Below are 23,337 nucleotides of genomic sequence, written 5' to 3' on the forward strand. Positions count from 1 at the left end.
CTCAATCTCTTGTCTTGTAAGCAAGTAACATAATTGTCCACGTCCGCCGATGAGCCTGTCATATCGAGCCTGATCAACAGCCAGTGCAGCCAAAGGAGAACCAGGGGGGGGGGAAGGCGAGCCTCCGTAACGGGAGTGATTAGTATTATTATATACAGAATGGAATACACCTAGGCGTGCTTGGAAGCAACGATATACACGGTTCTTCGCATCTGTCAAAAATGCTGGGAACCTTACAGCAACGACACTGAAGATATGAAGCGGAGGGGACTCGATGGTAGGGGCATGCGCTATAAACAGCTTAAAGTTTGATACTAGTGTTCGGCGTATGTCAAGACTCAAACCCAAAGTGCCCACGACAACATAACGACGTGGGATTCTTCCGTCAGCGGTTCTGTGGAGGCAAAGGCCTGCGTTAACGATGGAAAGCTCAAAGAGCCAAGAGGTAGAATGATTGAACGAAACTGGCACTGCCACTGTAGTACGCTACAGGATGAGCAAGTTCCTGGACACAACCTGGACACGTAGTCGAGCCTTGCTCGTATATGGAATTTGAAATAATAGGATAGCTGGGAAGAAAGATTCGCCTGAGATGGACTGATATGAAAGATCAGAAGTTAATGTGCGGGATGCTGGTGATTTGCCGTCACGAAGAAGCTGTGCCGATATGATGCCAATACTTTGAATATATTCCGTTAGCTTGGCGAGCCATTCTCGTCGTTTCGATATTGTTGCGTTAACCCATTCGAAGCCGGTCCCGATGGGATGAGAGTGCCTGGGATAGCCAAGTCGGCACGAGAGTGATGCCATCTTGCAGCTCTAAGGTATCATTCAAAGTCGGCCCTGGTTGATGATACGAGTAAGGTATTGCGTCCGTCGCGATGGGCTGTACATAACCCTAAAGACGTCTTCCTCAGCAGGCATAAGTTTTGTGTATGGAGAGGTGAACCACTTCCCAGACATAATACAGCGAAAGCCAGACCGTGGTGATAAGAGCCTATCATGGAGGACAGACATCGAAGAAAAGGAACGAGTGCCTTTTTGTAGCTGGGCGTTGGCAGTAGTTCCACTCCGTTGATGCCAGAATTTCTTGCTCGCTTTTGCCTCCAGGAGAAAAGAAATGAGTTTCGTGGGTTGAAGAAAGAGAGCAAGCGCTTGTATTCCATCAGGTCCGAGGCAAAGCAAATCACGGTGCCAGATAAATATTAGACTTCATATCATTACCTACACCAGCACAATGTCCCGTTCCGACCCAAATTCGTGGATCCATGGAATTTTGACCTCCTCCGGTGCCAACGCTTCATCACTTTCATCCCACGGAGGGTCGGAGCCCCAGAGTGCAACGCGTCGAAATGTTCCGCCCCCAACGTCCGTGACAAGCAACCCCATGACTTCCGATCGGTATTTAACAATTGCGACAGCCAACGTCCTCTCAACAACCACGGCGTCGTCGGTGTCGAAATCAACAGTAATCGCGCCCATGAATGGTAGTTCGTGCTCCTTCATCTTGTCATACCTCACTTGATCGTCCCGCTCGGTGTGCCGCATCGCTACCAACTCCTTTCCACGCCCTGCTTTCACCTCAGTTTCCTTCTTTGGGAGGTCGCGTGCGTGGAGAGACAGTGTAAGTGACGTTTTCCCTGGCTCGAGTGGGAGCATCCAAGGAGTCGGCACAACGAATGCGCGCAGCATCAGTTTTAAAGGCATGACAACGTTCCCAAAGGGAAGATTAGTGTTTTTCAGCTCTGCATTGCATTGCAGAACCTGTGCCCATTCCCTGCCGATGTCGCCCCACCACATCGATAAACCCTGCCACTCTGAGGTACAAGGTCCATTCATAGAAGCCCATGACCACGACGGGAGGAGAGTTTCGGGTAGTCGTCGTGAAGTGGTGACAGTGGTGAGCAGCGGGTCGCGCCGCCATAAGAGGTCCTGTAGAAGAAAATTCTCCCAAATTCCGGCAATATATCGACCTGCGCGAGATCCCCAGATGCGACCGAAGACTTCCGCGACCGCTGCGAACGCGTTCAGCTTGTCCTCGTCATATGTCAACGAACGACTCGTGTAGGTGCGAACCATCCAGTCCCAGGTATGGCGCAGTTTTTCCCACTCCTTCGAGGACCAGTTTGAAACATCCGGTACATCATCACCAGGCAGCAGAAGATTGCTGTCGGGGTCGGGGCCTTGCGCAAGGCGGGAAGCCCGATTCCAGGAAGCCCGAGCGACGACATCCCCGAGGAACACTTGTGATGTCTGGCAATAGTACTTCAGGGCATCACTTCCATACACTAGCTTTCGGGGAGAGAGAACGGACTCCTGAAAACACCATGCACGATACTCGATTGGCCCGTTCACAACATGATGCTCGTCCCACTTCATGTCGAGATGGTCAAATAAGCGTACACGTCCCAGACGGCCATCTCGGCAATGGAAAGGAAGCTGAGGATTGTCTTTGTATGGCCCCATGAAGGCACCGGTTTCGAGAAAGCCAGCGCTTGCCTTGTTGGCACTGGCAGCAACGATGGTGAGGTATGCATGGGTGTAGATATGGGCCATGTTAGCGAGTTCGCGCGACTTGTCTTCATCTGAGTCCTGGATAATGCACAGGGCGTCCACCCAGAGATAGCGAAGGCCGAGTTTGTTCGTGACTTCAATTGCGTCGCGAATTGTCTGGGGTATAAAGTGGCTAGCGATTCCATTGATGTATTCATCAACATTGGCCTTGGTGGTGCGGTACGGTTGTGGCTCGCCCCACACGTAGCTCAAGGTCACGTACGGGGAACGTGTGCCTTGGCTAACGAACAATCGCACATGAGATGGATCGGCACAGTCGAGGACGCGAGAAGGGAGAGGAGCATCGAGAGGAGGTTTGCGACACTTGACATGCTCTTCGATACAGTCTTTTAACGCTCTTCGGGCTTCTTCGTATGCCCGAGAGGATCGACGATCTAGGATGGGACTTTTGGCGACCACCTCGAGAGCGGCCGGATCACCTACCGAGTGTCACAGAGTGAGTGAGGTGATGATTTATGACATATGTGGTGGGGATATACCTGGATCACTATAGATGCACCACGTATCCGCTAGAGTTTCATCCTCATCCCAGTCAAGATCCTCATAATCATTTCCTTCTGCTACCTGACCAATCGCATCTCGAAGAAAGATGCGCAAAATTTGTGCACGAGGGGGGAGTACCAAATTATGGTGGTCTCCGGTCAAAATTATAGACGCCTCAAGCAACGGCCCAGCGGTGGGAAGTTTGTCCTGGCGGAAGTTCGAGAGGGCGGCACAAAGGGTGCAGCCTGTTTCGGCACTCTCCGCAATCCGACTTTGTGTTATCTCGTAAACAAACCGTTCACCATCCATGATGCTTCTCCATGACAGCGGTGCGAGAGGCCCAGCTTTGCAGTGATGGCAAACGTTATAGATTTGTTCGCTGTATTATATATCCGACGTTATTATTGGTTGGAGGGACAACAGAGCATTCACCTTTGCGACTTTGGTTCGCTGTCAGCATCGGGATCCGGCTCTGGTCTTGAGTTTATGATCTGAGGTTCTGTGTACGTGCCAGACGTGGGAGCAGACGATGGAGACGGGTCGGTTGTTGCCGGCGTTGCCCTCAGTCCCTCTGGGGGAGGAGTGCGACTTTCGTTGTGGGGGAGTGACGTTTGAGTCAGGACTTGCAACCCAAGACCTTGGTTTGCCTGCCCCGAAGGTGTTGCTGGTTTGGCATTGACAAGAGGACGAGACAGCGGCGGGGGAGGGTTCCACTCTGCGGATAAGACAGGCTTTGAGCTGCAACAGCCCATTATGGGTTAAGAGTTGCAAGTATATAATCTGGATGCTCGGCAAAGAGCTAGACGCAAGATGACGATGGTGCCAGGGAGAAGCAGATGGAAGTCCGTTTTTTGTAAGGGGGAACACGCCTGTAGCATCAGGCAGACATTGCGAAATATGTCCACCGCAATGTGACCGCATGCCGCCAGCTACTGTATCCGTCCTTAATCGGTTCCTCGCACATAGATTCCACGATATTGTACATGCAGGCGCTCTCTCGCGAGTATGGTCGCGCAGTACGACTCTTGCCTGTATGCGGAGTAACAGGACATCCTGACGGAGTAGCTGGTGTCCTGAATGTTGTGGAGAGTTAATTTGCGAGGTGTGGGCGATTTGCCGTCTTGAGGAAGCGGTGCTGGCTGGTGTAGAGTCGTTATTAAGTTAGCCGGCTAGCCATCTTCTTGTCGCGTATTATTGTGTTAGTTCCCCCGAGACCGATGAAAAAAGCCTAGTTCCATGTAGTGTGGCTAATCCGCTCGAGTACTCCGCAATGCTTGTTTACGTTTAAAGCTGTCCCAAGTATGCATGCTAGTTATCCGAAGGAAAGGGTACCGTGGTGGTATCCTGCGGTTTTCAGCCGACGACACGCCTGCGAGTGATGCGTGCAGTCGACATTGTTGCATTAGTCGCCGGGAATTGAACACGAGGCGTGAGAGGTCACCGTATTCCCGGAGTGTGTGGGATCGTCCCCGACGAGCGCAAGTTTGGTTCTAAACTATCCTGGAAAAAATCAGTCATCGAAGTCGACGAATAAGTTTCATCTGTCCAAGATTCGACCAAGCAGGGAGCCTGCCTCCAATTCTACGAGCGCCTGTTTATTCAGGGATGCTTAGGGGCTTCGTGCGGGAATAGGAGAATCACGCGACCACGAATCGTTGAAATTGCAGGCATGTACATGGTTGCATTAGGCTCTCCCTCTCTGAATCACTGAACCACCCCACACAATTATCACGGCTCGAGTCCCGCTACAGAACCTGTTCCGTAGCATTTACGCCTTCATCAATCTATCTGTCCGGAGTCTCCTCGGTATCTCACTTCGCGAGGCCGAAAGGCATGTCAGGCACCGTAGCCAGCGTCCTTGAAGAAGAAAGGGCTAGCATGGAAGTTGTAGAATAATTTGTACTCACCTGGAAACGTGTAGCTCGCCCTGGGCGAGCATCGCATTGCTCGAGGCCAGCTTGAACCCCAGCCGACCAGCCGACCGTGCTTTAGATGGTGAACTCGGAGTCAGTAGAACACACGCTGTCGAACGAGCACATGCTCTCCATCGAGTACACACTAGGAACAGTCCAGAAACTCGCCTCCGCCGCCGCGAGCTCGCCACCATCCTCCAACTGCTTAACATCGGACTCAACCTCGACATAGCTCTCCATCGAGTACACACTCGCATCATCGTCCTCGTCGTCACCAACACAAGTCTCAGTCTCCGACTCTGAGCCTTCACTATCCGACTCGACGCCAGCGTCAGCCTCCATCCGCTTCGTACAGTCAACGCCAACCAAAGAAATCAACTCTTTGCTGACGACGCGCCTCTCGCAGCGCGTCCACACTTGGTTCTCCGGCTCGTCTCGCTTCGTACAATCCACATACAATAACTTGATCTGGTGTTTACTCACCTTTCTCCTCTTGGAAGACTCCTCAACGTAGACCGGCTGCGTTGGGTGCGCGTTCTTGAAAATGCGCGTGAGGAAGCTCTTCTTGGAGGAGGAAGATGAGGCTTTGGACGATGCGGTAAACATATTGGGGGATGTAGTCGTAGGAGGTTTAGTATGAGAATACTGGCGTTCCATGAGGGATCTCAACCAGTATTTATGTTACCAGAAGCTGGAATAGGGGTCATTCGTCGCCCCTATTCCAGCACCGAAACACGATCGCTGGAAAAGGGGTCCACTTGTGCCGGACATACGATTGCACCGACGGGTCGATCGATCAAGTTTTCCCCAGTCCTCGTTCCCCACACGCGTTTCGCTTGTTTCGTTGATGATGGTTATACCCTTCGTTGACTAGGGGGCTCTCCTTTACAGCACTCACTTATACAGGTCGCTCGACCTCCTACCTTCGACCTGACATTAGCATGTTATTTCCCTTCTGTCAGCCAGTCGTCTGTCGAATAGGCTCGGCCTCGGAAGTAAAATTGGAGGATAGGAGTGAGAGGAGACAGGGGTTGTCCAGAAGGAGGACCACTAGAGATAGACGGCAATGAATTGATCATCGGGAGAAGACTACAGCATCGTCCAGATCTCAACTCAGGCCGCTCGCCTGATAGTAATCACGGTGACGCTGACGGCCGGGGCAATGTAGCTAAACCTTCGGCCTGTCCTGATGGAGCGAGAAATAGGCTGGATGGCGTTGGGAGATGTTGGTGTGTTGCTCGTGGTGGCTGCACCGGTTAGCAGGTGCGCAGTACCAACGGAAGCCACATTGAAAGGTAGCACAAAGTTCAAGGTCGCGCTGCTTGACCCTGTGTTGGATATCTACGGCAGTAGCGTTAGGGGTAGGAGACAATGCTAGAGGCTGAGCTCGCCTTGATGATCAAGTTGGTCCGGTCGCGAGTGACGCCCCAGAAAACAGTACCATTCCTGGAGGGCAAAGTACTCGGTAGATATTCAGTGCCTTTATTAAGGCTGAAAAGCTACGCGAGATATCAGTTAGTTTACTCAGTTTAACGCTATGTACGCAAATACTAACCTGTTGAACGTAGTAGCTCGTGGACTTGAAAACTTGTCCGGAGCTTGCAGAATTGATATTACTATCGAGATTGATATCTCTACGTTAAATAAAGCTCACTCAAATCCAACGAGATTTGGAGTCTAGACCACTGTGAGTTCTCCAAGTAACATTCAACTCCATTACTCCACATACCCATTGGCTGTTAGACACGTGCTGACAGGGACAATTGGTCGTTGAGCCAGTCTGAGGGAAGAGAAACTTACACCTAAAAGTGGTGCGTAGGCAGCGGCAAAAACGATATCACTGTTGCGCTCCATGCCAATCATGTACGCGGCCTCGCCAGTGGAACCTATCCACAAACAGAAAATTCGTCGGCCTATAAACAGATGGTTAAACAAAAACATACCCTGCATAGTAGGGAAGGGAAGTCGACCATCGTCAGGCGTACCAAAGATGTCGTTAGGATTGGTGGAGATGGCAGCGTACTCTCCTTCGAAGTATTGTGTTCCGTCGCGCTAGGGATGAACGTGTTGGCGCCCAATGAAGAGGAGCAGTAAATGCACACACCGCCATATCATCGTAGAAGAATGAATTTTGGGCAAAGAAGGCTTTGAATAACACGTTTGATTGGTTGGTAAACGGGCGAAGGAGGATGGGAGACGTACTGGGTGTTTGGTACACGTGGTGGTCGTAAACTTGGGGTTTTGGTGTAAGAACGGGGTCGTTGATGTTGGAGGTAGCGATGAACTCTGGGCAAACAATGAGAAAGTTGACGAGATAAGGCGGAAACGTTCGTACTCAAGTGAGGGAACGCGCTCTTCAAGGGATTTACGAAAGCGGGCCACCGATACGTGTACCTGTTGAGTTCGAATAATTTGAATGAAGAGTAGTATCATCTAACGGGTACTCACGTATCGGCAGCGAAGAAATCCTGAACGTGATGGTTCAACAAGGTTGCGACACTTGGCGCGGGGTGTAGCGCTGTACGCACCTCATTGCCAATCTCAACAAAATTTAATTTGAAGGGGGACGGGTGGCCCAAGGCGGCACGGCGTGCAGCTAACGATGGATTATCATCAGGTAGGGTAATCAAATTGGAGATTGAGATATTACCTGCTGCGTTGGTGCGAGCATCGCCAATAACGAAGTTGATTTGATCCATAGCTTGCTGGATAAAGGGTTGGAGTTGGTCCTGCGCGATACTGGTGCCGCCGAGTGCGAAGCCTAGAGTCACGCGTGTAGCTCAGTCATCAAGACGAGGCGGCATGGAGCTGACCTGACCAAACTGCCATAATAGGCTCCATTCCGACGTCCTCACAGAAAGTGAGGAATTCGAGTAGACCCAAACCGCTGTTAAGGGTAAAATGTCAGTGAGAGTAGTTTGGGAATTGATGCCATTGGAGATTACTCTGTGTTGATGTAACTCCAATCCCCTGCACGTCCTGGAGAGTATCGTTAAGCCTTGAAACTTTGCGCTGGGACTCGTACTTACCTGGTCGATCCAATAGGCTTCCAAGGGTGGCATTCCACTGCCATCGGCTGGCAGGAGTTTGCCCCTGCATAAATAGGAGACTTAACAACAGAATTCAAGAGGACCGTGTTGGGTGATACCTCAAGATTATTACCTCCGGGGAAGCGAAAAACACCAGGTTTCATCTCCGCAAGGGCCTACTCTAACGTTAGTAGAATGATACCGTAGGTATCCTGGTACATACAGTAGCTATATCGATGCGCATCCCATTCGGCCTATTTTTGAAGGTTGGAGGGAAGAGCGAGAACATTGCGAAGTTGATTTTTTGGCCACGAGCAACATTGCCGTCCACCGTAACAAATAATTGGTTGGAGAAGGAGCTTGCCGATGATGAAGGCCTGAGGGAGACATTGACCTGACGCCAGCTCGTCGAAGCGCCACTGATAGGCACAGTAGCAGACGCAAGGACTTCACCGCTTGAGGAGCGCAGACCAACGACGAGGTTTCCGCGAAAGGAGGAACGAGTCGGGAAGCGAAAGTGGAATGAAGCCTTGTACGTCCACGCAGAATCAACTTTGATGCCTACACTGGGTCAGATATCATTGGCCGGACTATTGTAGTATATTTTGTACCGAAGAAGCCAGAATTCGCAAAGCCAACGGGACCGGAAAGGCCGTTTGGGACGTCGAAGCGTAGAGAGTTCCTCAGAGAGTTAGAGACTGGCACATCATCGCTGATAATCGATATGGAACCACCGTTGATGGAGCTCCATGCGTTGAGCGCACCAGATGTTCCTGGTCATGATGAGGTAGGGACGTGAGATGTGCCGGTCGTACTCACCTGGTGTTACCTGCTGGAAGGCTCGATTCTGGAGGACTACAGGGATGTCAGGACTGCAGCCTTCAAATGAAATTTTTATACTTACGTTCGCCGTAGAGGCCTCCGTCCCCGCTCTACAGAAATATAAGCAGGACTCGAGGGGAATACCCTACCATACGTACGTGCTATAAGGTATTCAAATTTGGGTCAGATATGATGTTTCAGGCTGAGAATACCTACACTGATATCCTGGAGTATCGGTGATCTGGCGTTGAGAGTTATTCGACATGAGTTATGGGGTAGTTACCTCAAACATCAGACCCCCTGTTCGGGGATGGTCAGCAGTCCGGCATCGAGAGTACAGCTATGAGGATAGAGCATACAAAGAGTGCTTGGAATGGCATGGCTGGCCGATGAACTGACAGTAACGGTCTGCGCCAAGCAGCGCCAGACATTCAAAGACGCGAATGCAAGCAAGAAACCAGGGCGAAACATGCTGTCTCAATTCCCATCATTGAGTCCCGGTCGATTTTAAAGCATGAACCTACGGTCCGCCCAGGGAGAAAATAACCTGGAAGGCAATTATTCGCCTCTCCGCGACTTCGATTAACGTATAGAGGAAGCTTCAGGAAGACTCTAATCATATGTGGGTGAGAAATTTGGGAGCTGCTCGACCCATGGTCTGTCCATCTGACAGAAACGTTGGCTCTGAAGTGTTCTATATACTCAGGAACGAAATATAGTGTGCAATTGCGAGACGTACATGAGAGGAAATGCCCTGCGCACTCCTGGTGATCAGACACGGACTTGACACGGACTCCCGTCAAGCGACGTTGAATCGTTGCGGGCCGTCGCGTGAGCCTCCAGCGAGCATTTGGGCACCACCCAATTGAAATTTACAAACAAACGATGTTGCTGAGCTTTGTACTGCCAGTCCAAGAAGCTTTGGAGGAGCGACGATTTACGATACTTGGATCTTCCCACGCCACGCGCCTGCACAAGGTTCATCCTTTGCTTTCAACGCACATAGAGCCATGAATCCTGCTCCCGCCCCAGACTCGCCCCGTTCCTCACAGTCCCCACCCCCAACTGGGGTCCAGGGGGACTTAGAAATGGAGCTGTTTGGCCTTGCGACCTCACTCTACAATCTTGGGACGACCGTTATAGCCGATTCAACCAAAGATCGGGATAAACCAGGAGGAGGAAAGCCTGTCGCTCAACGAGTGTGAGTTTTCCTTGCGGAATATAATTGTGCAACGGTGGAATTACTCGTATGTGTCTGTAGGAACGAGGTTGTCAACCATCTCGCCACGCTGGACGAAATGGCACAACACATGAACATCATGGTACCGATGCAAGTGCTGACCGATATCGATAACTCCCGCAACCCAATGAATGTCACGCGCGATCGTATAGAGCGAGCTGCTACCGAGAATCAATTTATGAATGGTAAAATTGCTGCAATTGAAGTGAGTTTGGACCAGCTCTTCCATTCCTCGTCCTTGTCTCATATTGTTCTCCTAGTCATATCACACGTATCTCAACGAGGCGCTGATACAAAGCTTTCCTGACATTGCACCATACTTAAACGAGCAGCCACTCACGGAGGTACCAAACAGTCAGTGATCATGATCAAACAAAGTGCGAGACAGGCCTCTCCTGCTTCTCCCCATCTACCCAAACATCCACTCTCTCGTCGTAAAACGCCACATATCCTTTGATCGCAGCAACCTCCAGGATCGGTGACTGGTACCACCACACAATATCCTTCGCCAACTCTTGACCAGCACGAATGTGGTAGTAATTAGCTGTGCCCTGCTACTCATTCAGCAAGACTCTGACACAAGGCACGGTCGGGGATACCTTGTACGGGCATTGCGTCGTTAACTCGGAGGGAAGGAATATATCGACCCTACAGTCGGTTTTCTTGATGTATGTGCGCACAGGCAAGCCCGTTTCGAACAACAATGCCGGGCTCCGCGTGTTTGCTACTTCCACTCCGTTCACTTCCACGCGGACGTGCCTCGAGGATTGCAGAACGTCGACGCGCTACGCACCATCATCCATCAAATCGTCAGCGAGCGAGTACGAACGAACGGACCTTATAGGGATCCTTGGGGTGCACGAACACCTGCTCATCCTCCTCAAACCATGCATCCATCGCCCCGAACGTAATCCTCAGTAACCCAGCAAGTTTACCATCCTCGCCATCCGTCTGAAAGTACTTCGTGACCGCACCCTCCGCGCGACGATCTCCGACGACTATGTCGTATATCTTGCCTGAGTAGCTGGAGCTACTGCTTTCTTGTAGGTATTTCGTATCAAGGGCGTCGTGGGGGAAGAAATATGTTGGATAGAATGGCTTTTCCCATCTGTGTATACAGTGTAGGCCTCATGAACGACTGCGACTAGATTAATTCTCTTATGGAATGTCGACTCACACTAACTTCGCCTTTCGTGTATCGACAATGTACGTTCCCCCGAACAAGACTCGTACTCTCTTGGGCGAAGGCTCGGTGTGTCCTCTGGGAATGATTATACGTTTAGAAGACATCGCGGAGTATCAGGAGGATGAGATGTGCAAGCTTCATCCCTTTCCACGAACTATTTATCAGCCTTGGTCACGGGCGAACAAAGTAGTTTGTAACACGCTCTGTAAGTTAAGGCATACATAGGGGGTAGATTCCGAAGATAGTCTATGTAGCTGACATACATGTCCAGTCGCCGCCGACCTACTCGTCATCGTCATCGTCGTCGTCAGCCTCCGCGAGCCACTGAATATTGTTTAAACGTCAGTTGCTGATGCTTCATTGTAAAGAGGAAACACAAACCTTGAGGAAAGGCTCGCTGGCCTTTCTGACCTTTTTACTAGTGTCTTTGTCGACATACTTTTTGCTGACATGTGTCCCCCACTGGGTGATGACCTCCTCGTCGAGGACGTCAATCTGATAGAGGGCCATGAGGATTTTGGGGACACCCAACGCAATAAGCTCAGGATGTGAAATGCCAACAAGCCGCTCAATACCCCCAAGCAGTGCCTTCTGATGCTTCTCCGATGTCACCATCTAATAGAACGCGTGTGTAAATCAAATAGTTTCATAACAAAGCACCATGTGGACTGCACACCTTGGCAAGCAGCGCAGCGTACTTCGGAATCTGAGTTACAATGTCGGCGTCAAAGAGGGCCTGCACGATGACAAGCACAGTTTTGTGCTTCTTTTCGATCCCGAATTCCTCCGCTTTCTTGTAGATGGCGATGGAGAAAGCTTTGGCGTCGTCGTCATGATTCTCAGTGATCCAGCGTCCGAGTTGAGAGTAAGGGCTATTGACGTCTTCGTCACTTCCGTCATCATCACCACCACCGAGTGCAAGGGCGGCAACGCCTGCCTCGAGGGCTTGACGAGCCCGAACGGCTTCGGGGGACGTATCGGCAGACCAATCTTCCTTCGCGAGTGCGGCGTCATCGTTGAGCTCAGCGGCTTCAGCCTTGATGCGCCTGCTTAACTCATCGTCACTCTCGGCGCCATCAGGGGTTCCTTCACCGTCGCCATGATCGCCGTTGGTAATGGGAGAAGCGGCATTACCACCGACACCATCAGCAGCCCCTCCGCCAGCCCCTCCCTTCTTCGACTTCTTGGACTTGACAGGAGGGTTCTTGAGGATGAAGGTAGTAAGCTTATGACGCATGTCGATACCCGTACGCTCGCCACAAGCTTTGCAATCACGTATGATGTCCTCCGATCGCCCCACTTTGAGGATTACGAGCTCTGTCTCAGGGTTCTTGCATGCCTTGCAGAGAACGAACTTGTCGATGAAAACGTCAAGTAGTTCACGGAGGCGATTTGCGTCGTGGGCACCATTAACGATGTAGCGATCATTCTTTTCGTCGAAGGAGGTTTGAGCTCCGAGTTCGCACCCGAAGAACTTGGTAGTGTAAGTCGGAGGTCGGCTGAGAGCGCGAGCAACGTCAGACATATTCGGGACCACTGTCTTAATGCCGTTTCCTTTCCCCTCGATTTTGGTTGTGAGAAGGGGCATTCGATAGCGGTAGAATTTGTCATCGACATCGCGGCGGATGTTCACTATGCCACCAGAAGCCATGTTGGGCAGATTTTAGCGCTGCACAGCTGTCAGCATTTTGAAAGCTAGCACACAATGTTCGTCAACGTACAGATATAGAAGAATCGGCAGAAAACGGTCTTTTGTGCTTTGGTATACCGTTTGGCGGACGAAGCATGAATCCTCTCCCGTGTCGGAAGATAGGAATCGTGGAAATGGGAGGGTACGGGGAAGGTATTGTGGAGATTTTACTGGGAAGGACTTGAGGAACCAAAGTCTGCAGTACCAGATGGTGGTTTGGGAAAAAGAATTGAGTCTGCGGGGAAGAAGGCAGGTCCTCGTCATCTGCCGGGTTCCACACGGTCACTGGACCCGGCCAATAGCTAGTTGACCGAGCCCCTGCCTCAGCCTAGGCATCGCGCAAGTGTCAGAGGCCAGCGCATCCATATGCCTTCTTTCCGTCTCCTCATCTTCTGCACGACATTCCTGCTCGCGGCAGTGATTCTGTATCGCTATCCGACCCAGATTTACCTTAACTTATCACCTCATATTGCTGCGCTTCATGGGGTACTCTGGCGATGGCAACTGCCTACATCCATTCCATACTTTACTCCAGAGTCCGTAACAACGGAAGAGCGCAGTGATGACCTAACGAGATCGTTTACGAGACATATTGTTGCGGTGGGGGACTTACATGGTGACATGCCGAACGCCCAGCGCGTCTTGCGCTTTGCTGGTGTGCTCAACGACTTGGGCGACTGGAGTGGTGATGTGGATTTCTTGGTCCAGACGGGGGACATCATAGACAGGTATGTAACATGGATTATCCCCTCACCTACCGCATTACAATTAGTTCTATCCCAGAGGTGACGATACAATCCCATTATTCACCATGATGGATGAGCTCCGCGCGCAGGCGTCTGCAGTCGGCGGGACTGTTCTCTCGGTACTTGGGAACCACGAATGGATGAATGCCATCGGTGATTGGAGGTGAGCGATACCTCTCTGCTTGGAATCGTCACTTATTCTGTGCAAGATACGTATATCCAACCGAAATAAAAACATTTGGCTCAGTGTCTGACCGTCAAAAAATTATCTCGACTGGCAGAATCGGGCGTTCATGGGCGAACAACTATACGACTGCCGCGCGGTTGCCTCTACATCCGTCTCTCGGTAAACCAAATACACCATACCCATCACATCACGTCTTCGAGAAGGATGACGGCGATGACGAAGAGGACATCGTTGTCGAAGGACTCTCGCATTCCGCGCTCTCCTTCGTACATGGTGGATTATCCCCGACATACAAACAACTTAGTCCCTTTCCCTCTGCGATCAATGATATTGCCGCATCTTTACTGCGGAAACTCCAACATCGAGCCCAGCCGCCACCCCATCCGCCGTATCCATACCCGGGTCTTCCACCAGATTCAACGCGGCAGGAACACGAACTGTACGATGCGAATGGGCCTTTGTGGTACCGTGGGTGGGCGATGGACAGCGAGGAGAAGGTATGCGGGGATGTTGACGCGGTGTTGAAGAAGACGGGGACGCGACGGATGATCATGGGACATACGCCTGACTTTACGGGCATCGTGTCCCGATGCAACGGCAAGATTATAATCATCGATACGGGGATATCTCACGCCTACGGGGGCGTTCTGTCCGCACTTTCGATCCACTACACATTGACGCCAGTCGCAGGGAAAGTGTGGAAGGAGAGAGAAGTTGTTAGTGCTCTGTATCCTGATCGGCAGGAAGTGTTGGTTGATGAAGAGAGGGTCGTTGTCGGGGACTTTAAACACTAAGTGGGTTTGTATAATTGCCTTGTTTATAATTTATATTATAGCAATATCCACAAGCCGTCCGCATTGGGGCTTCTATGTGGCAGCTTAGAGTCGCACTTGAAGCACATCTACCAACCAGGCACATGCCGCATTACTCCTTCAATCTCTGGTCGTGCAACTTTGATGGTCCTCTCGCCCTTAATAAGGCCGCGGTCAATCGTCCTCTATGTCGCTATACTCAGGATCTAGGCTGACTTATCATTCCTCGTTTGCTCCTTTTGCATCATACATCAGCTGCGTGGCCACCATGACTGTACGAACTTATATCCGGCTAGAGTCTTCTCCATGATGATCGGGTCACTTACACAGCTTGCTCATTGAAAATGTACACTGGCTGACACAGCGATTAGCACGAATCTATTTCCTACTGACTCCGAGTTGGAGCCTACACTGATGTCGAACCGCCTCTCCACAGAGATCTCAGTATAAGAAGCTTCAACGAACGAAATTTGATGATGTGCGATCCATGGAAGAAGTAATCCCCTCTTGTGCCCAGGAACTGCGAATAATCTTGGTGAGCTGCCCGTACATGATATATTTTCTCCATCGAGGCGCACTATTAACTTGCTTTTGTAGAGTATAACCTGTGAGTGCCATCGGAACGATAATCAAACCTTTAGCGCTCAGCACTTCGACGCGCCTATAGACGGAAGCATTGCGATCCTGGTGCGTCCCTCTAGATTAGAACTGTGGCTAGTACGCGTATCTCATTTCCTCTAGTTCTATGACTACTTGTTGGCCTTCAACGACGAGGCAAGTAAACCTTCGTTTGCTAAGTCTATCCACCGCGACTCAACATGCTGGTTGCATTAGCTTTATTTTCTGGGGAAAGCAAGAGAAGGAAGGCGTACCGCCACCCGGTACCTCTACCTCGTTGTACGGTATGCTGGGGCTTCTGCAGCATTATTGAGTCTCTTTTCGGTGAGTCGGTAACTTCCCCGCATATGTCTGGACTCCAGTCCTGACGAAGACACGACACAAGTACTCCAGGCCTGTCACACTACTTTGTGGTAGTACGTGGTGCCCATTCCAAGCACACTGTTACTGGTAATTAACCGAGGTTACCATGCATGGATAGGTTTGATGTTTCTCGTCGCCCTTTCTTCAAACGGTGTGTTGACTTTGCATACAAATGTAATCGGTCTCATCGTGATACACAGCCCTCCTTGCTGTCAGAACATACGCACTTTGGCTCCGAAGCCGCAAAACCGCAGTATCGCTCTCCTTCGTAGCTCTGGTAAGCAGTCCGAACATCAGATTCCCCTACGTAACAGACCGCAACCCCTAGATCCTCCTAATTCCAACCAGCATCGTCGTAGGCTTCGAATACGCAGACAAATCATGTAAGCTCGCCATCTCATGAGTCTAACTGAACGTTGTGGTCATAAATCACTGTAAATTTAGTCATCCAATATCCTATCACATCCTTCGTGAAACCAGCTAGCAACCCGACATGCCGGTACGATAATGTTGATACCCCAACGTCCCCGATTTTCCACACTAGATTCCATACAATCCCATCACTATTGTGCATGCTTTTCAACCTATGTGAGCTCACCAGTAATAGCTTTGTTTCTCCTGCTGACGCTCCCGTTCAATTCCTGCTGGGAATCGGCAGTAAACTTGACGTTGGCTTCTATCGTCATATTTAGGTGGAGGAGAAGCTCTAAAATCTCGGGCGGTTCCCACATAGCCGATATGCTTTGGGCAGATGGTAGGTACACTACGACCTGAGCTGTCCCCAGAAAGCCCTAGCTAACGCGCAGACAGGGCTCCTTTATGCGTTCTCTGTAGTTGGTTGGTTACATTCGAAGCACCTAAATTCCTGCGCTCTACTAACGATCAACCGTGCAGCGTTTACCATTCTCCAGCTCGTATTCGAGTCAAAAATCCCTGTGAGTGACTTTCTAGGCTACTTCGTGCAATCAACACTAACACCACACTCATCCACCTGCAGCCTCTGCTGCGGCCAGTCACCATACAGTAAGCAGCCCACCCCTTCCTTCCCCCTTCGATTCGGGCAGCTCCAAGCTGTATCCCAAGCTGACACTAAATTGGCAACGTAGAATGCAATCCAATCTACATAGTCTATTGTCGACCAGGATCGTGCGTGAGTGTTACTCTTCTGAACCCCTAGCCACCGTGCTATTTTACTGACAAGGTGAGGTATAGTGCATCTTGCCTGCGCTGAAAGAGAGTCAGAATGCGAAGATATCCTAACGCCGGACATTCAATTCGAGATCCACAGCACTTCAAGATGGACTCAAGCGTAGTGTAGACAACTCCGTTCCAGGACTTGAATATACATTAAACACGGACGATGTATTGTACCCCATCTAGATACGACGACTCCTCACTTAAACTACATCTCACTAATGTTGAAATAAGCTGGTGAGGTCGTGCGAGTTCCGAGTGAGCAAGTAGATATATTGCGTTTGGCTGGGACGCCAGCAAACGCATAAACTTAAGATAATACATGCGCGCGACACGACATTACAGTAGTCACGTGTATCCCCTATACCCCTGTACCGCCAAGATTGCTGAAATCCAACAACTAATACTGACGAAGTATCACTACCCCACCCGAGTTTTGCTGTCACACAGGAAGGGAGTCCTAGGGAAGACAGCTCAGATCACAAATGACTTGTGGGAAAGATTGAGACCCGCCCACATGGCGCATAGCAATATATCTTTTACAGGCTGGGCTCTCAGCTCTGGCTTCGGCGAGACACACGTTGCAAATCCCATTCGTATCATGCGTATCATGCATATCATATCCATGAAATATCTCCTACATAGTTAATGTGACACCTTGGGGGCAGCGTTCGGCGAACATGAGTGCATGAGGTCGAAACAGAAGGCAGACACGTCCATATTGTCATGTCAAAACGCTAACCACGAAGGCCCCCCATTTCAAAACCTTGGGCTCGAGGTCGAGCCAGACATTTCTGACTGCCATGAAACCGACGAGACGTGGCAGCGTTCATGATGCATTGATATCCGAGCGAAACGACATACAATATACGATATGTGATCTCGGACACCGCGAGTACACAAGGCTCCAGATTGTCATTGCGCAGATGACTAGAAGGAAACCACACCCATATGGTCTGCTTCTCCGCTGATCTAAATATTCAGAGAAGCGATATACAGGTGATATAAAAGGAGCAATAATCGTCTCAGTCCTTCCCCAACAAAATGCAATACCTCGCCTTGACATCTCTACTATCTCTGGTCTTCAGTGCACCCCTCGCGCACGCAGCCGTAAACGGTGCGTGCTCCGTCAACGGCACGCCTGGTGTCTGCCTCGCAAGTGCGTCGTGCACAGGTAGCGGTGGGACGACACACGTCGGCTTCTGCCCCAACGACCCCGCCGACATCAAGTGCTGCACGAAGACCGCGTGCGGTTCTGGGGGCAACTGCCGTTTCACGAGTTCTTGTTCGACTGGGAACATTGCTTCTGGTATGTTCTTCGCCGACATTGTAGACAGTTACTTGAACGCTGACGGGAATATCGTAGGCCTCTGCCCAGGTCCTACCGACTTCAAATGCTGCCTCCCTGCAAGCACCGGAGGAGGTGCTTGCCCGCCCGCGATCAACAGCGCGACAGTCAGCTTGATCAAGGAATTCGAAGGCTTCGTCGCCCGACCTGCACCTGACCCCATCGGCCTCCCCACCGTCGGCTACGGCCACCTCTGCCAAACAACTAGTTGCAGTGAAGCCGGGGCGTTCCCGCTCACCGAAGCCCGCGCAACCACGCTCCTCCTTTCAGACAGCCGCGTCGCCACCAGCTGCCTCAACACGGCCATCAGCCGAAACGTCCGCCTAAATGCCAATCAATTCGGGGCATTGACGTCGTGGACGTTCAATGTGGGTTGTGGGAATATGCGGTCGTCGTCCTTGCTCAGCAGGTTGAATGCGGGAGAGGCGCCGAATACGGTCGCCGCACAAGAGCTGCCGAAGTGGAACAAGGCAGGCGGACAGGTCCTTGCGGGGCTCACGAGACGGAGAGCGGCGGAGGTTGTCCTCTTCCAGACGGCTTCGAGCGTTATCGCCCATCCCTGTTAATTAGCGCGGGTGTAGACCCTGCGTAGGCACTCCCATGTGAGACATCGCCAATGTACTTAGGTGTTGTATCTTGAGGCGACGACTTCTGAGAAACGGATGGAAACCGCCTATCTTGCGAAGTGTGCGCATTCTTTGGTTTTGAGCCATGCTTCATTTTTTCTTTTCTGCTTCTATGATATCAATGAGCCACATGAGTGAAGTCTTCTGCTCACCTCCTTCAGTGAAACACTCCGAATCAATATACGGACGCATCACAAGGGAGATTAGCCTAAGGTCAAGAAGCGGTCGTAGTGATATATTGAGGCATTGTTGGGCACGGTCTGTCAGAAACACCATCTGTTGGTTTTGCTCGTTCCCACAGTGCAGTCATCACATTGCTCTGTATCAGCACGGCGAGGATCCTGGTATTGGAGGAACAAATGCTGATACGAAGAAAGTGAGGCTTCTTTGTTGACAGACACGCATGCTGATCATTAATCATATCATTCTTCATGTGCGGGAGCTTGTCGTGGAGGCGCCGGTAACGGTTTACAGTCTCTAGCCGTTCTGACAAGCTTGACATTTGGAAGTCGGGATGCCATATGGACGGTACTGCACGAGTTGATTAAAAGGCAGCCTGGCGTAACCGGGTCTGTACAAACACGAATATGAAGTATCTCGCATTCGTAACCCTGGTCCTTGGTTGCGGCTTCGCGCACGCCGCATGCCCACCAGCTATCAACACTGCGACGACCAACCTAATCAAGTCGTCCGAGGGCTTCGTGCCCAGTCCCGCGCCAGACCCCATCGGCCTGCCCACCGTCGGGTACGGGCACCTGTGCCAGACCTCGAGCTGCAGCGAGGCGGGCCCGTTCCCGCTCACCGAGGCCCGCGCGACGACGCTGCTCCTCGCCGACAGCCGCACCGCAACGAGCTGCCTGAACACCGCCATCAGCAGCAGTGTCCGCCTCAACGATAATCAGTTCGGTGCACTGACATCTTGGACGTTCAACGTCGGGTGCGCGAATATGCGGTCGTCGACGCTGGTGAGCCGGTTGAATGCGGGGGAGACGCCCAATACGGTTGCTGCCCAGGAGCTGCCGCGGTGGAATTTGGCTGGTGGGGTAGTACAGCCGGGCCTGGTCACTCGAAGAGCCAACGAAGTCAAGCTCTTCCAGACGGCTTCGAGCGTCGTAGCACACCCGTGCTAGCGATTTAGTGGAGCAACCATGAAAGTTGGGAGTGGATTAGGGGATATAAGTGCTGAACCAAGTGCTTAGTAGGTATAGTGGTTTGTGATTTAGGAAATAATATATCCTGGCGCCTGGTCGTCTGGTCTTGACTGATGAATCGTGATGAGACTGAAGTTGTGACAAAGTCATTGAAGTTCAACAACTGGTTGTTCATTTAAGCGCCCATATACCGATCATGATCGATCAATAGATTCAAACACGAACAAGCAACTTATTCTTGAACCCAAACCTCCTCCTCGACAGGAACACTGCAAACACCTTTTAGATAAATTAATTCTCGGAGATTGTGGCGAGTACCAAACCTCCCATGTACTTCTGTCCGAAACCTAATCTCTTCCATCCGACATCAGCCCAACCACAACCGTGATCATTGATGCTTAATTCGTTTAGGCAGATACTCGGTCTCCGGGTTGGTATCGGGGTTGGTGCGATGGGTGGTCCATCATGATCCTGTCCCTACTACCAAAGACTACGAGCCTTAGTACTCGGCACTCAGCTTGCTGCCGACATAGTTACTACCTCGCCTCCTCCATACTCCCCTCATGTCGCACATTCCTCGGAACCTAATGGCTATTCTGTTCCCCCGCGTTGTCAAAATGTCTAGCCGCCGGCGCAACGCACTCCACTCTGGCCTTGGACCCCAACTAAACCCCAACTACCTGCGCGACAATTCTGCGGTGCATCCGATCATTGCCATAACGCGATTCCCCATGCACTTTCCGTGAACGAAGGCGTGTCGGATGAACTGAGGCATATCGGCGTATGATCTGCAGAAGCGCAGGTCAAGCCGAGGATATCACGATTCACGCCCGGAGTCTCTCGAGTCTCATATATTAACAGTCCCTCGATTTCGATTTCGTATACACAAAGTCGCTTTGATGATGCACGTCCCCGCAGGATTACTCACCCTCGCCTGCCTCGTCGCCGCCGTATCGGCGCATACGACTGTATACGGCCTCTGGGTCAATGGCGCGTTCCAGGGTGATGGAAGGAACTTATACGTATGTGCCCCAATGTGCAAAAGATCCTGATTCTTGGTAGCGTACTGACCGTCGCCATCGGCGTGTATGTAGATCCGCTCGCCACCGAACAACAACCCAGTGAAGGACCTCTCGTCGAACGCCATGGCCTGCAACGTCAACAATAGAGGTCAGTCCTCACTTCAGTGACATCCTCCATCGTCCGTTACCCTTTCTGATATCCGAGCAAGTCGTACCGAACACGGTGTCCGTGCAGCAAGGCGACTTGGTGACGTTCGAATGGTACCACGACACGTATGTACCCTTTCCCCCATGCCCCGTATCTCCATGCGCGGCCCCTGCTCACTAGCTAATTATTTCTCTCATGTGCTCATGGACAGCCGTGACGACGATATAATCGCATCCTCCCACAAAGGGCCCGGTAGGCTTACATCTTCTCCTCCCCATATACACTCAAGTACTCAATACTCAACGCTTTATGTTTACGCGTATTCAGTCCAAGTCTACATCGCCCCGACCTCCTCCAACGGCGCCGGCCCAGTATGGACGAAGCTCTTCTCTGATTCATACGAAAACGGACTATGGGCGGTCGACAAGCTCATCCTCGCGCACGGCCAGCACAGCGTCACAATCCCCGACATCCCCGCTGGCGACTACCTCCTTCGCGGTAAGCCCATCCTCCAACCTCCCGTGGTGGAGTTATTCACAGTTGTATACGACTGGTTTCAGCCGAAATCGCAGCGCTGCACGAAGCTAACGTCGCATACACCTCGAACCCCATCCGTGGGGTGCAGATGTACATGTCCTGTTCGCAAATCCGCGTCACATCAAACGGCACCGAAGTGCCCCCCGGGGGCACGAGCTTCCCCGGGACGTACACTTCGTCGACGCCTGGCATCGTATGGAACCTCTACGACCCCTTCGGCAATCCCGCCGCGTACCAGGCTCCTGGGCCCGCTGTGTGGGACGGTGCGGATGGAGGCTCCATTGCTCAAGTGGGGAGTGCGTAGAGTGTAATACTAAGAAGATTGAGGATAGGATGGTTTGTCGTCGAAATATACGGTCCTGCTGCTTGCCTGTAAGTTCAATTTTGTAGATATATGTCAGTGGAATATTGAGCTCTACGTTACTCGGGATCGTCTTGGAGCGAGCGGGAACGGAGGTCTAGGCGCCCAAGCCTAATTTCGTTGCTGACGTCATACTCCATAAAAGAGAGCCAGTCCAGCCATGACCTCATCCCCCTCATCCCCCCATATAACGCGCCATTCCCGGCGCCCATCCCCAATAATGCTAGGATCTGCTCTCTCCACTCCCTCAACACGCACAGAACGTTCCACTCTATATTTCGACGCGCCCTCATCGCCGCTCTCGTCCCCCGACGACTCCAGAGATAGAGATCCCATAGCCAATACAATGAACAATATGAACACCCAGAACGACGGCTACGGCGGCGGCGGGATGGTCCTCCCAACCGCGCCGGGATCCGTGCTCCCAGCGGCGGGCAACGGCAAGCAAAGGGCGGTGTACGAGGAGGAAGACGTGCTCGGAGAAGGCGGCAATGGAATACACGGCTATGGCGGTGGCGACGGCGTGAAGGACCCATTTAGCAGCCAGCAAACTGAAGCTGAGTCGCCTGGCTGGCTCCCCGCTGTCGACAACAACTATAATCATGACTACGACCAAAACAACGCGAATTCAAACTACGCAAATGGCGGCGGCAATGCGCACATGTACCGGCCAGGCGTCGGCGGGGGCCAGACGAATAGTGGACCCGTGAACCGCTCGAACTCGGTCTCCCCAGCAAAGAGGCCGCCCGTGCCCGCGCGTCCGAATTCCTTCATCATGAATGGAAACAACCCGAACAGCAGGATAAATAACATCCAGAACACGAATATGGCGGGCGTAGGGACTGGAATGTACGATGGTAGCGGTAACGGTAATGAAGAGTTCGGGAACGGAAATGGAAACGGTACGGGCGGTACGGTAGGACATGCGAGAGGGAGTTCGATTGCCGGGTCGATGGGGCGCAACACTTTGCTCGCCCAGCCTCATCCTCAGCAACCGAATTCGAATGGCACCATACTCGATGGAGGCGTATATTCTGCTGAACCAGCGCAAGACTCTGCATACGACCCACGAACGAACGGTGTCGCCCTCGCTGACCCAGGCGTAGGTGGTGGCGACAACTCACAGCAGAGCCTCCACGCGCGCGAACAGTCTGCGGACGCTGCGTTGACTCCAAAGCAGCAGTCGCAGATCGCTAAGGTACAAAGCAAGTCCAGTCTCCACTCCTTCGCTTGAAGGCATTGCTCACAGACCTGGGATCTATAGGGAGTGAGAGTAAACGACTTTCG

The 23,337-nt window shown here is 51.7% G+C and overlaps 11 protein-coding genes across 11 annotated transcripts; 6 read left to right on the top strand and 5 right to left on the bottom strand.

Annotated features, from left to right (window-relative positions):
* Positions 1–1,224: 1,224 nt before the first annotated feature.
* On the bottom strand, positions 1,225–3,809 carry PC9H_009436 (uncharacterized protein; the record flags this gene model as incomplete). The annotated part of the gene is made up of 3 exons (XM_036778938.1): positions 1,225–2,993; positions 3,054–3,436; positions 3,490–3,809. 3 exons carry the CDS (start codon positions 3,807–3,809, stop codon positions 1,225–1,227), a joined length of 2,472 nt encoding a protein of 823 aa, XP_036628327.1.
* Positions 3,810–5,045: 1,236 nt separating this feature from the next.
* Positions 5,046–5,627, bottom strand: PC9H_009437 (uncharacterized protein; the record flags this gene model as incomplete). Its single annotated transcript, XM_036778939.1, has 1 exon — positions 5,046–5,627. One exon carries the CDS (start codon positions 5,625–5,627, stop codon positions 5,046–5,048), a length of 582 nt encoding a protein of 193 aa, XP_036628328.1.
* A 698-nt stretch (positions 5,628–6,325) lies between these two features.
* On the bottom strand, positions 6,326–9,201 carry PC9H_009438 (uncharacterized protein; the record flags this gene model as incomplete). The annotated part of the gene is made up of 18 exons (XM_036778940.1): positions 6,326–6,469; positions 6,526–6,568; positions 6,625–6,647; positions 6,700–6,720; positions 6,771–6,856; positions 6,914–7,022; positions 7,075–7,256; positions 7,306–7,364; positions 7,419–7,438; positions 7,499–7,566; positions 7,621–7,731; positions 7,784–7,857; positions 8,000–8,175; positions 8,223–8,560; positions 8,611–8,772; positions 8,819–8,854; positions 8,904–8,931; positions 9,181–9,201. 18 exons carry the CDS (start codon positions 9,199–9,201, stop codon positions 6,326–6,328), a joined length of 1,701 nt encoding a protein of 566 aa, XP_036628329.1.
* A 630-nt stretch (positions 9,202–9,831) lies between these two features.
* Positions 9,832–10,423, top strand: PC9H_009439 (uncharacterized protein; the record flags this gene model as incomplete). The annotated part of the gene is made up of 3 exons (XM_036778941.1): positions 9,832–10,022; positions 10,083–10,266; positions 10,322–10,423. 3 exons carry the CDS (start codon positions 9,832–9,834, stop codon positions 10,421–10,423), a joined length of 477 nt encoding a protein of 158 aa, XP_036628330.1.
* Positions 10,424–10,429: 6 nt separating this feature from the next.
* On the bottom strand, positions 10,430–11,351 carry PC9H_009440 (uncharacterized protein; the record flags this gene model as incomplete). Its single annotated transcript, XM_036778942.1, has 4 exons — positions 10,430–10,612; positions 10,661–10,846; positions 10,899–11,169; positions 11,239–11,351. The coding sequence occupies 4 exons, from the start codon at positions 11,349–11,351 to the stop codon at positions 10,430–10,432; spliced, it is 753 nt and encodes a 250-aa protein (XP_036628331.1).
* Positions 11,352–11,529: 178 nt separating this feature from the next.
* Positions 11,530–12,898, bottom strand: PC9H_009441 (uncharacterized protein; the record flags this gene model as incomplete). The annotated part of the gene is made up of 3 exons (XM_036778943.1): positions 11,530–11,571; positions 11,629–11,862; positions 11,924–12,898. 3 exons carry the CDS (start codon positions 12,896–12,898, stop codon positions 11,530–11,532), a joined length of 1,251 nt encoding a protein of 416 aa, XP_036628332.1.
* A 405-nt stretch (positions 12,899–13,303) lies between these two features.
* PC9H_009442 (uncharacterized protein) lies at positions 13,304–14,664 on the top strand (the record flags this gene model as incomplete). The annotated part of the gene is made up of 3 exons (XM_036778944.1): positions 13,304–13,665; positions 13,721–13,846; positions 13,893–14,664. 3 exons carry the CDS (start codon positions 13,304–13,306, stop codon positions 14,662–14,664), a joined length of 1,260 nt encoding a protein of 419 aa, XP_036628333.1.
* A 3,237-nt stretch (positions 14,665–17,901) lies between these two features.
* On the top strand, positions 17,902–18,771 carry PC9H_009443 (uncharacterized protein; the record flags this gene model as incomplete). The annotated part of the gene is made up of 1 exon (XM_036778945.1): positions 17,902–18,771. The coding sequence occupies one exon, from the start codon at positions 17,902–17,904 to the stop codon at positions 18,769–18,771; it is 870 nt and encodes a 289-aa protein (XP_036628334.1).
* Positions 18,772–19,418: 647 nt separating this feature from the next.
* On the top strand, positions 19,419–19,961 carry PC9H_009444 (uncharacterized protein; the record flags this gene model as incomplete). The annotated part of the gene is made up of 1 exon (XM_036778946.1): positions 19,419–19,961. One exon carries the CDS (start codon positions 19,419–19,421, stop codon positions 19,959–19,961), a length of 543 nt encoding a protein of 180 aa, XP_036628335.1.
* A 920-nt stretch (positions 19,962–20,881) lies between these two features.
* On the top strand, positions 20,882–21,993 carry PC9H_009445 (uncharacterized protein; the record flags this gene model as incomplete). Its single annotated transcript, XM_036778947.1, has 6 exons — positions 20,882–21,004; positions 21,077–21,152; positions 21,214–21,277; positions 21,364–21,404; positions 21,480–21,650; positions 21,713–21,993. The coding sequence occupies 6 exons, from the start codon at positions 20,882–20,884 to the stop codon at positions 21,991–21,993; spliced, it is 756 nt and encodes a 251-aa protein (XP_036628336.1).
* Positions 21,994–22,270: 277 nt separating this feature from the next.
* On the top strand, positions 22,271–23,284 carry PC9H_009446 (uncharacterized protein; the record flags this gene model as incomplete). The annotated part of the gene is made up of 1 exon (XM_036778948.1): positions 22,271–23,284. The coding sequence occupies one exon, from the start codon at positions 22,271–22,273 to the stop codon at positions 23,282–23,284; it is 1,014 nt and encodes a 337-aa protein (XP_036628337.1).
* Between the last annotated feature and the right edge of the window lie 53 nt (positions 23,285–23,337).

Source organism: Pleurotus ostreatus (assembly GCF_014466165.1).
Source record: "Pleurotus ostreatus strain PC9 chromosome Unknown scaffold_7, whole genome shotgun sequence".
Classification (NCBI taxonomy): domain Eukaryota; kingdom Fungi; phylum Basidiomycota; class Agaricomycetes; order Agaricales; family Pleurotaceae; genus Pleurotus; species Pleurotus ostreatus.